At 39.3% G+C, this 13,616-nt stretch overlaps 1 protein-coding gene across 19 annotated transcripts in view; it reads left to right on the top strand.

The window, feature by feature from the left end:
• Positions 1–13,616, top strand: part of LOC143040212 (uncharacterized) — a 317,769-nt gene that overhangs the window by 251,053 nt on the left and 53,100 nt on the right. For 14 of the 19 annotated variants that reach the window (XR_012967696.1, XM_076210881.1, XM_076210882.1 and 11 more), the window contains 2 exons: positions 5,964–6,048; positions 13,067–13,201. Coding sequence is in view for 15 of the 19 variants with exons in the window: in XM_076210881.1 (XP_076066996.1) it covers positions 13,199–13,201 (3 nt within the window). In the remaining 4 variants the exon portion in view is untranslated. Of the gene's footprint in view, positions 1–5,963; positions 6,049–9,030; positions 9,114–13,066; positions 13,202–13,616 lie in introns of those variants that run through there. The other 5 variants (XR_012967697.1, XR_012967700.1, XM_076210884.1 and 2 more) reach the window with 3 other exon arrangements.

The following is a 13,616-nucleotide window of genomic DNA, read 5'->3' as shown; positions in this document are numbered from 1 at the left end:
TACTAGTATAGCCACCCCTTCTCTCCCATGTCCTCTCAACACTTCTGACATCCTCCCAACTCCACTCCCATACTCAAACTCGCCCCTCCCTTTCAACTTAGTTTCATTCAATGCCAACTCATCCATCTTCTCACAAACATACTTACCTTTTACTCTCATCCATACCACATCCATTAACATTAAAAAATCCAAACCTTAGAGTTCTGGTTGGAAAATTTCTAGACCCTCTTATGCCTTTCTCTTTTTTATTTATTTATTTATCTATTTATTTTTTAGGAATATCTCCTTTGGGGGTTACAGAAAGTGCAATGTCTAGTCCCATCCCTGTCTGCATTTTTTTTTTTTTTTCCGCCTTTTACAACTCTGGTGGAACAATTGGTGGCAGTGAACCCCCCCCCCCACCGCCACCACCACAGGGTTTGACAAATAAAGGAAATGAGCATTCAGAGAAGTGGTACAGAACAGTATTAACCCCTTCCATACAGTGCCGCCTATGTAGGCGGCATGGGGAGCAAGTGGATACGCGAGGCTGCCATATCGGCGTCTTGATTATATTTATTGTAGTTGTCCCTGCGTAACTGACATACTCTCTAAACTGGCTTCATCACATTTTCTATGGTTATCAAAATTCACGGGTGAAAGAACGATCGATATAAGCGGTGACTATTTTTTATGATGCCAGTATTATGACGCAACATCATACGTCTGGCAGCTAATGCTGCCCGCGAGATTTTGGCCTAGAGGGAAGTGGTTAAGAGGGGGGACAGCATTGTGGAGGAACAGTTGCAGTATAATAAAGTAGCATAATTTCTTTCTGAATAGAGATTTCCTTTATGACAAATGATGTGTGGTCCTGGTATTTAAGGGTACCCCATGTAAAATCTTAAGTATCAGCTGCATATTACTGAGCAACTTTTAACCCCACAATAACATGCAGCCAATACCCTTGTAGTGCCTCAATCCAAATTTTCTTTACTCTGGTCAGAGTATCTGCTTTGTTCTTTTCTTATGGTAAAGAAGTCAAATGTAACCTTATCTATCAATCAGCTCCATCAGATTTCCCAAATGATGTTTTGTAATCTTAGCTGATTTTTTCTCTTCTTTCTTCAAATCTCTATTCACTACAGTCAAGACCCATGCTAATATATACATCACATATACCAAAGGATTTTTCCCCCTTACACGGGTTATAGCAAAAAAAAAAAAGGCATTGAAACCACTCCCACCCATTCCATTCCCTACATATTCCACTCCCCTCCACCCTCCTCCCTCCCTCTTATCTTGGCACCTCCTGGATGACGGGTCATCCATGCATCCTGTCCACTGCCCTGGGTCAAAAGCAGTGTCACAAGACACAGCACATCCACAGCAACGCCACTTCACAAATTCAGCAATCCCCCCTCTCCATCCCCTCATGCAGAAAAGGAGAAGACGGGGAGAAATCCCTTCAGGCTGCATCAAATTTTTTCTCATACATACTTCCTCATCCTCCACCCACTCCCCCTCATGCATCACAGCATCATCCATACATCACCCTTCTTCATTCACCCCTATCTTCTCTCCTCTCCCATCCTTCCTCAACAGACATTCCTCTCTTTTGTAATGCCCCTTTCACCCCATCCATCCATCTCATCCTAGGACACCTTCCACCTCTGCCTTCCACACCTCTTTTACTAATCTTTCTTCACTCATTCTTTCCATGTGTCCAAACCATCCCAATACTCTTTCATCAAACCTATCTTCCAGCTCCTTTTTCACCCTTCTTCTCCTCCTCACCTCCTCATTTCTCACACTATCTAGCCTAGTAACCCCTATCATACTTCTCAGACATTTCATCTCAAACACATTCAAACTTCTCTCTTCCTGTCTTATGTTCCACGTTTCTGCCCCGTACAGTGCTGTTGGCACAATCACTCCTTCATATAACCTCCTCTTAGCATCCATTCCCAGATGTCTATTTCTCATTACACTTTTTAATCCACCAAGGCATTTACTCGCTTCTCTCAATCTACATTCTACCTCCACCCCCACTCCTTCCTTTCCTGTCACATTTGCATCCAAGTATCTAAAACTATCCACTTCCTCCAGTCTCTCACCCTTAACCACTTCACTCTGGGCCAAAATCTCGCGGGTAGCATTAGCTGCCAGACGTACGATGTTGCGTCATAATACTGGCATCATAAAAAATAGTCACCGCTTATATCGGTCGTTCTCTCTTTCACCCATGAATTTTGATAACCATAGAAAATGTGATGAAGCCAGTTTAGAGAGTATGTCAGTTATGCAGGGACAACTACAATAAATATAATCAAGACACCAATATGGCAGCCTCGCGTATCCACTTGCTCCTCATGCCGCCTACGTAGGCGGCACCGTATGGAAGAGGTTAACTCACTTCCAGCCTACTGTCACTCTCTCCCCTTGTACATCTCATCACCTTTTGCCCACATTTATCTTCAACTTCCTTCTTTCACACACCTCCTCAAACTCTGTCACTAACTTCCTCAATCCCTCTTCTGATCCTGCTACAAGTGAAGTGTCGTTAGCAAACAACAACGGGTTTATTTCCCTCTTTTCTCCATTTTCTTTAACCATCTCCAACCCCGTCTGGGGTATAGGCTGCATGTTATTGTGGCAAAGTAGCATGCAGTTAATACTTTAGGGTCTATATGGGGCACCCCTACAGACCAGAGCCACACATCATTTTGTCTGTGATAGAGGAAAACTTTGTTCATAGAGAAATGATGACACTTTTATACTACAACTGCCCCTCCGTTATGCTGTCTCCCAACCCCTTGTTACTGTCCTGTACCATTTCTCTGAATATTCATTTCCTTTTTTCGCCTACCCTGTGGTGGGGAAAGAGAATGCTACCACCATTAGGAGTCCTACTACCTGTAGCCCCAAAGTGGACATTCCTAAAAAAAGTAAAGGCATAAGAGGGTCTGGAAGTTTTCCAATCAGTACCCTAAGGTTTGGGTCTTTTAATGTGCATGGATGTGGTACAGATGAGAGTAAAAGGGAAGAGATACGGAGTATGTTTGTGAGAAGAAAGATGGATGTGCTGGCTTTGAGTGAAACTAAAATGAAAGGGAAGGGCGAGTGTGAGTTTGAGAGTGTAGCTGGGAGGTACTCAGGAATGAATAGGGGATGAGGGAGAGAAGAGGTGGCTATACTAGTTTACCTAGTTGTATTTTGCGGGAAGGGGAGCTACACTTGTGGTGTCCCGCCTTTGTATCTCGCAGTGTCTAGTTTGCTTTTAAACTCATGAATGGTTTTTGCACACACTATTTCCTTGTCCAGTTTGTTCCAAGTGTCTACCACTCTATGTGGAAAATTGTTTTTCATCAGATCTCTTCTGTAGCTATGTTTTTTTTCTTTTCTTTTCATGTCCTCTTGTGCTTCTCCTGTCCCAGTTTAACAAGTCCTCTCTATCAAGTATTTCTGTGCCTTTCATGATTCTGTAGATGGTGAGTAGGTCCCCTCTCTCTCTACACTACACTCAACAAGCTGATCCCTCTGAAATTACTACACTCACACTTGTCCCCCTTTCCCTTGTAAAGCAGAACTATACAGGCACTCCTCCAGTCCTCCAGCACTCTACCCTCTCTTAAACAAACATTAAATAACCTCACCAGCCAATCCACCATAAATGTACCTCCTTTCATACTCTTACCCCATTTCACATCTGCTCTCCTCTTTGCTTCCTTTATCTTATGCTTAACTTCCCTTCTCTTTACTTTGTACCTCTCATATGATTCTCTCGTCCTAATTTGTAGCCAATCTATGTATGCCTGCTTCTTCTCTTCTACACCCTTCTTTGCTTCCTCATCCCACCACTCACTACCATTTCTTCTATTTCCTCCTGCTCTCCTTGTTCTGCACACCTTATGACTCCCTCCTTGAACCATCCCCATTCCTCCTCCACTCCTAGTTCTACTCTATCCTTCACTCCCTCCCACTCTTCTCTCAGCTTCATCTTATACTCATTCTCCTTTTCTTTCTCATTTAAACAGTTCACTCTAAGTACCTCCCTACCTTCTGTCCTTTTCCTCTTTCTTCACCTATTCTACACTCTCAATTTACTTTCCACCAGAAAATGATCTGATATTCCCCCACTCTCTCCCCTTAGAACATGTACATCCATAACTCTTCCCACCATACTCCTGGTCACCACTATATAGTCCATTAATGCTCTATCTGCCACTCTTCCATCCACCACCCTCTCTCATGTGTACTTATGCTTGACTTTCTTCCGAAACACTGTAATTGCTATCATCAACTCTCAGGACACATCTCCACCATCAATTCTCCACTATGATTTTTACCTGGAACTCCATACTTCCCAATCACTCCATCTATTGGTTTGTTTACTACCCTAGCATTAAGGTCTCCCAATACAACTACATTGACATTTTGTCCCTAATCCCTCTATGCACTCATTTATATCTACTCAAAAAGCCTCCCTTTCCTCTACACTCTTCTCACTACCATGTCCATATGCACTTACAAAAACCCTCATCTCCCTTCCCAGCTTCACCTTCATTCACATCAACCTTGATGAATCCTCCTTCCACTCCACTACACGCTTACTTATCTCTTCACTTACTAGTATAGCCACCCCTTCTCTCCCTTGTCCCCTCTTCACTCCTGAGCACCTCCCAACTACACTCCCAAACTCACTCTCGCCCTTCTCTTTCATTTTAGTTTCACTCAAAGCCAGCACATCCATCTTTCTTTTTGCAAACATACTGCCTATCTCTTCCCTTTTACTCTCATCTGTACCACATCCACGCACATTAACCACTTCCATACGGTGTCGCCTACGTAGTCGGCATGAGGAGAAAGTGGGTACGCGATAATGCCGACGTCGTCATCTTGATTATATTTATTGTAGTCGTACCTACGTAACATCCATTCTCTCTAAACTGGCTTCATCATATTTTCTATGGTTATCAAATTTCACGGGTGAAAGAGAATGAACAATTGAACACTGACTTTATTTTTTATAATGCGATTATTATGATGCAACATCACACATCAAGCAGCTAATGCTGCCAGACGTGCGATGTGCCCCGGAGTGAAGAGGTTAAAAGACCCAAACCTTAGGATACTGGTTGTAAAACTCCCAGACCCTCTTATACCTTTACTTTTTTTTAGGAATGTCCCCTTTTGGCTACAGGTAGTAGAACTCTTAATCCCATCCCCTATCCCGTTTTTTTGTTGCCTCTTTTGACTCAAGTGGAAAGACTTGGTGGTAGCATTCTCTTCCCCCAACACAGGGTAGGCAAAAAAGGAAATGAATATTCAGTGAAATGGTACAAGACAGTAACAAGGGGTTGAGGAAAGCATAATGTAAGGACAGTCGTAGTATAAAATTGTCATCATTTCTCTATGAACAGAGTTTTCCTCAATCACAGACAAAATGATGTGTGGCTCTGGTCTGTAGGGGCACTGCATATAGACCCTAAAGTATCAACTGCATGCTACTTTGCCACAATAACATGCAGCCAATACCCTAGTTCAAACCTCATCTTGTAAACTCCATTTAAAGGTTAAATTGATTCTTTTAACCACAGTATCCAGTTCAAACACATTGATGTGATATCTTCCTTTATGAACCTTGCACCATCCTCAGCCATATCATCACTTATCTTTATTATTACTTCTATTGGTATACTAATTTTATCACACACCATACAACTTCTCTCTTCAACTATGATGGATACCATCTTCATCTCACTGGGTTATCACTGCTTACTCTTTGTATGACATCTGTCATCACAATGACACGCTCCTTTCTGACACTGTCTATATGTTTCACCCCATACTCTCATCTTACAATTGGATAATGGCCCACCAACTTCTTACACAGGGAGAACACCTCTCTCATCCTCAAGTTCTCTCTCATTCCTGGAATTACATTATATCTGCATAATACAAGCTCACTTTCTTTTTTCCAGTCTCAGATCAACACCATTATTCCTTCCATCAGCTCTGGGTGCTTTGTGACCAGACCAAACATCATCAGGTGCTCCACCACTTCAGGTACTGCCACCATAGATTTATCCACTAAAATATCAATGTATTAATTTGTAACAACTTTAATTACTTTCTTTTTTCAGTACTGTTTTGAATTTTTTTTTTTTTTTTCATAATTCAGGATGACAAACACAGACCAAAATCCAACCATATCAAACTATATGTTCCTCCTTTATATCTCGGCTAAGATTTCCATGGCCTCTCTGTTATGAATTTGGAAGTACACTTTCAAATCCACAATGATATTCCATTTGTCTGGTAATTGTATTAATGTTTCACTGCATACATTGGTGACATTATCTCCCATAGATTTGTGTGTGTGTGTGTTTGCCTAATTGTATTGTCCTGATTGTAGTATACAGGAAAGGAGCAATGTTTGTTGTGTCCAGTCTCCTATTCTCTAATTTTCTAATATACCTAAACTTAAATTCATGTACAGTTCCAACTTAATCCATATCCTTGATTTCCAGTTATCATATTTAGATTTCAATCCATATATTGTTTGAGCTTAGGATATATCACCTTCTCATCTGTTCCACATATTTATGTATATGGAAAACTGTATTTCTTCAGATACTTTAGACATGTGGCCTTTCTTAATTTACTCCCATGACCTCTTAAAGCCCTCCCATCTTTAATCAGGAGATTTCTTCTATCAATGCAATCTATCCCCTTGAGTGACCTGAATACTGCAGTCGTATCACCTCTTTCTCTTCAGTCTTTAAAAGTTGGCAGACCCAGTACATTTATTCTTTCCTCATATATTTTATCTGCCCGGCTGGGGATCAGTTTGGTTACTGCCTTTTGTATTCTTGCAATCTTGCTTATATCCTTCACTCTGTGTGGAGACTGTACTACTAATATATATTCCAGTTTTGGATGTACTGTATCAGGGTTTCAATGAGTTTTTTCATCATCAATTCATCCATACAATAGAATGCTACTTTAATCTTCTGCAGTAGGTCTGTATGTCTCTCCCACAATCCTGCTGATATGTCTGTCAGGTGACAGGTTGTCTTTTATAAATACTCCCAAATCTTTCTCCTCTTTGCTTTTGTAATGGGATCACTTTCCAAGGAATATTTTAAGGATGGCCTTTTGCTGCTATTGCCCATTTCCAGTACTTTGCATTTTTTGTTATTGAACTTCATTTCCCATTCTTGGCTCCATGCAAAAATAGTTTCTAGATCTTTTTGTAATAGTCTACTGTTTTCCTTGTTTTCACTCTTCTCATGATTTTTGTGTCATTTACAAACATATAGATATAGCTTGTTGTTCCTTCCATCATGACTTTGACATACACAAGAAACATTATTGGTGCAAGCACTGATCCTTGTGGAACTCTGCTTATTACTGCTCTCCAGGTTGACCTCTTATCCTTTACTACTTTCCTCATGTGTCTTTACTTCAAAAAGTTTTCCATTCTAGTAGTTTGCCACTCAGTTCTCCAATGTGCTCCAGTTCCACATAAGTTGATTGTGAGGTACTTTATCAAATTCCTTCTCTAGGTTGAGGTACATGCAGTAATTCAGTCCAAATACCCCTCTTTCTCTTGTATTGCATCAATTATTGGAGTAAAAGCTTAAGGTTCAGCACACTCAAACCTATCTGGAGCTGAAGTGAATGTCTGTCAGAATGTTCATCTCTTCAAGTGATGTGGTCCATTGGTCTTTTACAATCCTTTCATTTAATTTCACTATTGTGTTTGTTATTGGTGTTTCCTTGTTTACACCTTTGTGAATAGGTACCACATTTGCCTTTTTCCAGTGAGAGGGAACAATACCTTTTTTCAATGAACATGTAATAAGACTGGATCTTGTCTGCTAGTTGTTCCCTACATTCTTTAACCTCTTCCATATGATAATGCCTATGTATTTACCTAGTTGTATTTTATGGGAAGGGGAGCTACACTCATAGTTTCCTGCCTTTGAATCTCACAGTGTCTAGTTTGCTATTAAATTTGTGAATGGTTTTTGCACACACTATTTTTTCATCCAGTTTGTTCCAAGTGTCCACCACTCTGTGGAAAACTGTTCTTTTTCAGATCTCTTCTATAACTATCTTTTTTTTTTTTTTTCCATGTCCTCTTGTGTTTCTCTTGTCCCAATTTAACAAGTCCTCTCTATCAAGTATTTCTGTGCCCTTCATGATTCTATAGATGTTCAGAGGTGTGAGTAGGTGTCACTGTCTTGATTATGTTTATTTTGTAGTTGTAGTTGAGTGACCCCCAAATTCTGTGAACTGGCTTGATCATTTTTCTGTGTTTATTATTACTCATAGTGATAGAGAATGGGTAATACCACAGTGACTTTATATTTTATCATGCAAGTATTGTGATACATTGAATCATTGTATGTCAAGCAACTGATGCTGCTCCCAAGAATTTGACTCATATTGAAAAGGCTAAATGTCCAGTTTGAGATCCTGTCAGGTCCTGAAGCTTTTGTCACATCCAATGATCCCAAGAGATTAAGTACTTTCCTCACTACTACCGTATTTTTTGGACCATAAGGCACACCCGTAATTTGCTATTCCCCGTCCTTACATAAGGCGTGCCTGACCATAAGGTGCACCTGGTCTCGTCATTGGATAATCATGCATGACGACTGACGACACAAGGTCGATTGATCCTGCGTTCACACGAGGCAGGCCACAGACGATGGAGCTGTCTGGCTGGCATGACCGAACGGCACAATAAAGTACTCTAGATTAGGCTATCCCAACAGTTATTTAGCACTTTTTAGTATTGCATAGCCTTACTTAAAACTTTTCATCCATCATGTCCCCATCCACATTGACTGCATCATGCATCTCATACGGTTTACCATGTTTACAGCATGTATGACACGTATGATGCACAGCATCCGTTGTCGTCGTCATTTGCAATTCCACATGGGCTGTTTCGTTTCGTCTTTGGGGATGGCAATAGATTGATGACATCGTATCTTCCAATAATAGATTACAGTAACCATCTTATGTTTGTTTCAGTAGTGATGATCCCTCTGCTCTCCATGGTGTGGTATTGCCAATTTCTGCTGTACTTTTAGTTTAAAATAAAGTATCGCTGATTGTTGTTTTGTTTTGTATATCCCGAAGTGCTTACTATGACTATGAGGCAGTTATTTGCAAAGAACTTGGAGGAATGTCAGTATAATTCCTCCAAGTTAAGAAAGAACAACAAATGTATGTGAACGCATATTACAGACGCTCCTCAACTTACGTTTTAGTTACGTTCTGAACGGCGGAACGTAAGTTGAAAATGAATGTAAGTTGTTACTGTACTATACATCCGTAAATTCTATTACCGTATCTTATAAAACACCCCTAAATCATTAATTATACACATAACATTGTAAAATAATAACATTAATTTCAAATAAATTAAATTCAAGCAACATAAATTGAGATGGTGGAGGAGGAGGGGGAGGAGGAGGAGGAGGCAAGGCACGTTCAGTCTGTCGTTCGTGCCATGTAAACAATGGACGCAGCGTCATGTGTAAGTATCGTTTGAACTACGGAGAGTGCGCTAAACTAAAATATTCACTCAAAATTTTTTTTTTTACAATTTTTTTTACAGTCAGTTCAAACGTAAAATTGAAAAGACGTAAAATGAATGAACGTAAGTAGAGGAGTGTCTGTATATATTGATACGAACTGAAGCAATACAGGTCAAATACAAATTCAAACAGATTGAAACCTACATGTATTGTAAATATGGAGGTACCAGTATATTACATTGTATTATACATAAGAATAACAATCAATAATATAATCAGCACATGATGCAAAACTGTCTCAGCACACATAAAAAAAGAGTGATAATTTGTTTATTATGATACCTCTGAGATTAAAACAAAGACAGTGGCCCAAACAGGGTTGGTATACACATTAGATTGTACATTTACTGTATGACAGAAAGTCCATATAGTCCATGACTTAAAACTCATTGCATCTTTGTTATAACTTGGTTGTAACTTTTGCTAGGCCTATGCAAAAGATGATATGGTTAAGAACAAAATTTTGCCCCTTATATAATACCCCATAGGCTAGGCCTCTTGTTTTGATTGGCCCCTGAATATATGCATTACCATTGGCAGACTTCCCTGAGATTCCAAGCTGGGTCCATTGTTTTAATTGGCTCCTGAATATCTGCACTATGATTGGTAGACTTCTTAATATTGGTGGTAATTAACCTATGCTCATTTGCATAAACTTGGAAAGGTACCTATTTTCATGAAAAATGTATAATATCCGATATCTCAAAAACTATTTATCATGTCAACAAAACTTATGTGAGTGCATTCAGAACTGAACATTTTTGTTGTTGAATGAGAAAAATCGGTTGGGATTTAGCAAAATTACAAAAATGAATTATATATATTTTTATTTTGGTCAGTGAAATCAGACCACCTCCATGGACGGTCTGCCCTGACAATATCCCTAAAAAATAACACAAACGTGTTACAGGAATTGTGGGGAATAAAACCAACATTAGCAGTTTTATTCCCAGAATTCTCGATTCACTTAAAAACACAAGATTTATTAACAAATGACTACAGTCTGAGTGGAGCGAGACTAGACCAATGCAAAATGGCTGGCTGTGTTGTGGACGCTATCATGTCATAGCCATGATAGCGTGAATGAATGTGGTGGCATGGGCTCGAAAACTGTCGAAGTTTTCGCAATTTTCTTGTCAAGATACATGCATCTTGGTTATAACTTGGTTGTAACTTTTGCTAGGCCTATGCACTGTCACTGTCGGCAGGCTAGCTACGAAAAGTGTCAAAATAGTTCATCACTGTCTGAAGCATTTTTTTGCACTGAAGCCACAGATAAGGTGCACCACCCGATTTTGGCCGATTTTAAGGATATTGTCTACGCCTTATGGTCCAAAAAATACAGTACTTGTATCTATTAAACCTGGTTTTTTGCTCCTCTCAATTTTCTCCAAAAAATTGTGCTCTTTTGTGAAGACTGATTGGAAAGATTCATTCTTTATTTCTGCCTGAGCTGAGGCTTTTTCAAAGACCTCACCACCCACTATTAATTTGGTGATTTCTTCTGTGTCTTAATTTACCATTTATAAACCTGTAAAACAATTTTGGTTTATCTTTGCATTTATCTACTATATATCTTTCAAAAATTCTTCCTGAGAATTCTTGTATAGTAATTACTAACTTGTTTGTAAGCTTCTTTTGTTTTATTGCTTCTTTTTCCTCCTTTTTCCCCAAGCCTTGTTCCTTACTTATTTTATAATCTTACACTTTTTGTTAAACCAGTCTTGTTTCTGCTTCTTTTTGTCTTTGGCACATGTTTGTTCAATCCCCCATTGTAAAAGTCAAGAAAGATTTTTCATTTCATCCTTATCCCTGTGGTATTCATGAATTCCTCACTGTTTCTTCAAAGAATTTTTTAATTCAAAGTAATTGCTTTCCTAAAATTGGCTCTATTTCCTCATCCTCCAGCTGAAACTCAGTTGTAACATGGTCATTTTTTTCCTATTGGGTAAAGGTAATTCAAAGAGTTGATGATGTCTGGGTCTTTGGTTAGTAACAGATCTAATTTTGTGGGGGTGTCATCTCCTCTTACCCAGGTCACTTCCTTTACCCACTGGATCATTGTGTTCTCCATTGGTATACTGAACATGGTATTTTCCCCAGGAATCTGCTTTGTCACTTGCTTCTCATTTCTCCCAGGTGACCTCACTGTAATTAAAATCTCCAATAAGGACCAAATTGCTACTTTGTTCAGTATTTTTCATTGGAAAAAGAGCTGTATCCAATAACATTTCTTAATATTCAGATTTATTCAAAGTTCTTGTCTAGGAGGGAACATATGCCACCATGAAATCTCTTTTATTGTGCCCTTTAATACTAATCTTTAGGTGAATTTCTTCAGCCTTGCCTTCACTCAGATTTGCTTCTTCCACCTTTATGTAATTTCTCACCATCCATTTTATTTTCTCTATCTCTTTTCTAGGGGGTGTATCTGTTGTTCCCCAACTGTATATATCAAAACTGGGGATTTTAGTGTCTACTAGACACAATACCAGGCTTGTTTACTTTTAAGTAGTCATTTATCCCCAACCTAGCCAATAGTAAACCATCAGCATTAGCATTCTAAGTTTCCTTGTAGTGCTTCCTTTGCAATACCACATTCCTGTTTTCTTAGAAATAATTTCCTCACTTTCTGATTGACAACTCGACAAAAAATTGCTGTTTTACTTCTTTGGTCCTATCATTTCTGGGTTTGACTTCCTCTAAGAGCTATTATGTTTGCTCATTCCTCTTTGTTAGGATCTTTCCTATTCCATATATTTTTTTACTCTTCTTCATGTGCTAATTTCCAAGGCTTGGTGATTACTTCTTTTGCCATGGCTTGTGGCTTGAACTTTATTTTCATTGGATGTGTGCAATTTCTCTTATGCAGTGGAACCTTGCTTAATGAGCATAATTCATTCCCAATTCTTACTCGTGATGTGAGATACTCATTAAGCAAAATAGTTTTCCCCCATAGAAATCAATGTAGAATATGATAATGCATCCCATGCTTAAGAAAAAATACCCAAAAATTAATTTGTAATAATATGTATATATTTTTTCTATTAACATATCAAATAAAAAGATTTTGATGTACAGCAAATGAGCCTGGGAAAGAATAAATAATCAGTAAAATATAATGAAAATATACTGTTGCAATTTACAAAAAAAAATCCTATTGAGGCGGGCAACAATGTGGAAGTGGTCTTTCCAAAACTCTCTGAGAGTGAGATTGGTCCCCTCAGTCACCCCAAAACAACGCTCGAAGAGCGCTTTGGTGTAGAGTTTCTTAAAGCTTGAGATAACCTGCTGTTCCATGGGCTGGTGTAAAGGAGTGGTGTTGGGAGGCAGGAACTGGATCTTGATGAATTGAAATTCATCAAGGTCGTCTGCTAGACCTGGAAGATGGGCAGGAGCATTGTCCATAGCAAGCAAGACATGAAGTAGCAGATTCATGTCAAGCAAATGTCTTTTTTTTTCCACAGAAGGACCAAACACCTCATTGATCAATCAGTAAAAAGGTCACGTATCACCCAAGCCTTGCTGTTGGATCTCCACATCACACTTAACCTGCTCTTCTGGCTTTTACATTTCTTGAAGGCTTGTGGATTTTCTGAATGGTAAGTGAGCAGTGGTTTCACTTTCAAATCACCACTTGCATTGGCACAAAACTGCAGCATGAGATAGTCTTTCATTGGCTTGTGGCTGGGTAATGCCTTCTCCTCTGTGCTTTGCTTTGGCATCTTCTTCCAGACATGACCCGTCTCATTGCAATTAAAAACCTGCTGTGGCAGGTAACACTCAGAATCCCCAAGCCTCCCAAAGCCACTGATGGAAGATCTCTGCTGTCTTTGTGTCAGAGCTTGCTGATTTGCCATACCTCACAATGCTGTGGATGACAGTTCTTCTTTTAGACTTCTTGAACCACCCACAGCTTGCCATGTATGCTTCTTCTTTGTCTGTTGCTTCTGACATTTTCTTAATGGGGTCAACAAAAATGATGTTCTCGTTAATAGTGTTGCCTTACATTTGCTT

This window comes from Oratosquilla oratoria, chromosome 28 (assembly GCF_046742065.1).
Source record: "Oratosquilla oratoria isolate Oo_2021 chromosome 28, ASM4674206v1, whole genome shotgun sequence".
Classification (NCBI taxonomy): domain Eukaryota; kingdom Metazoa; phylum Arthropoda; class Malacostraca; order Stomatopoda; family Squillidae; genus Oratosquilla; species Oratosquilla oratoria.
This window is presented reverse-complemented; position numbering and strand designations above follow the sequence as displayed.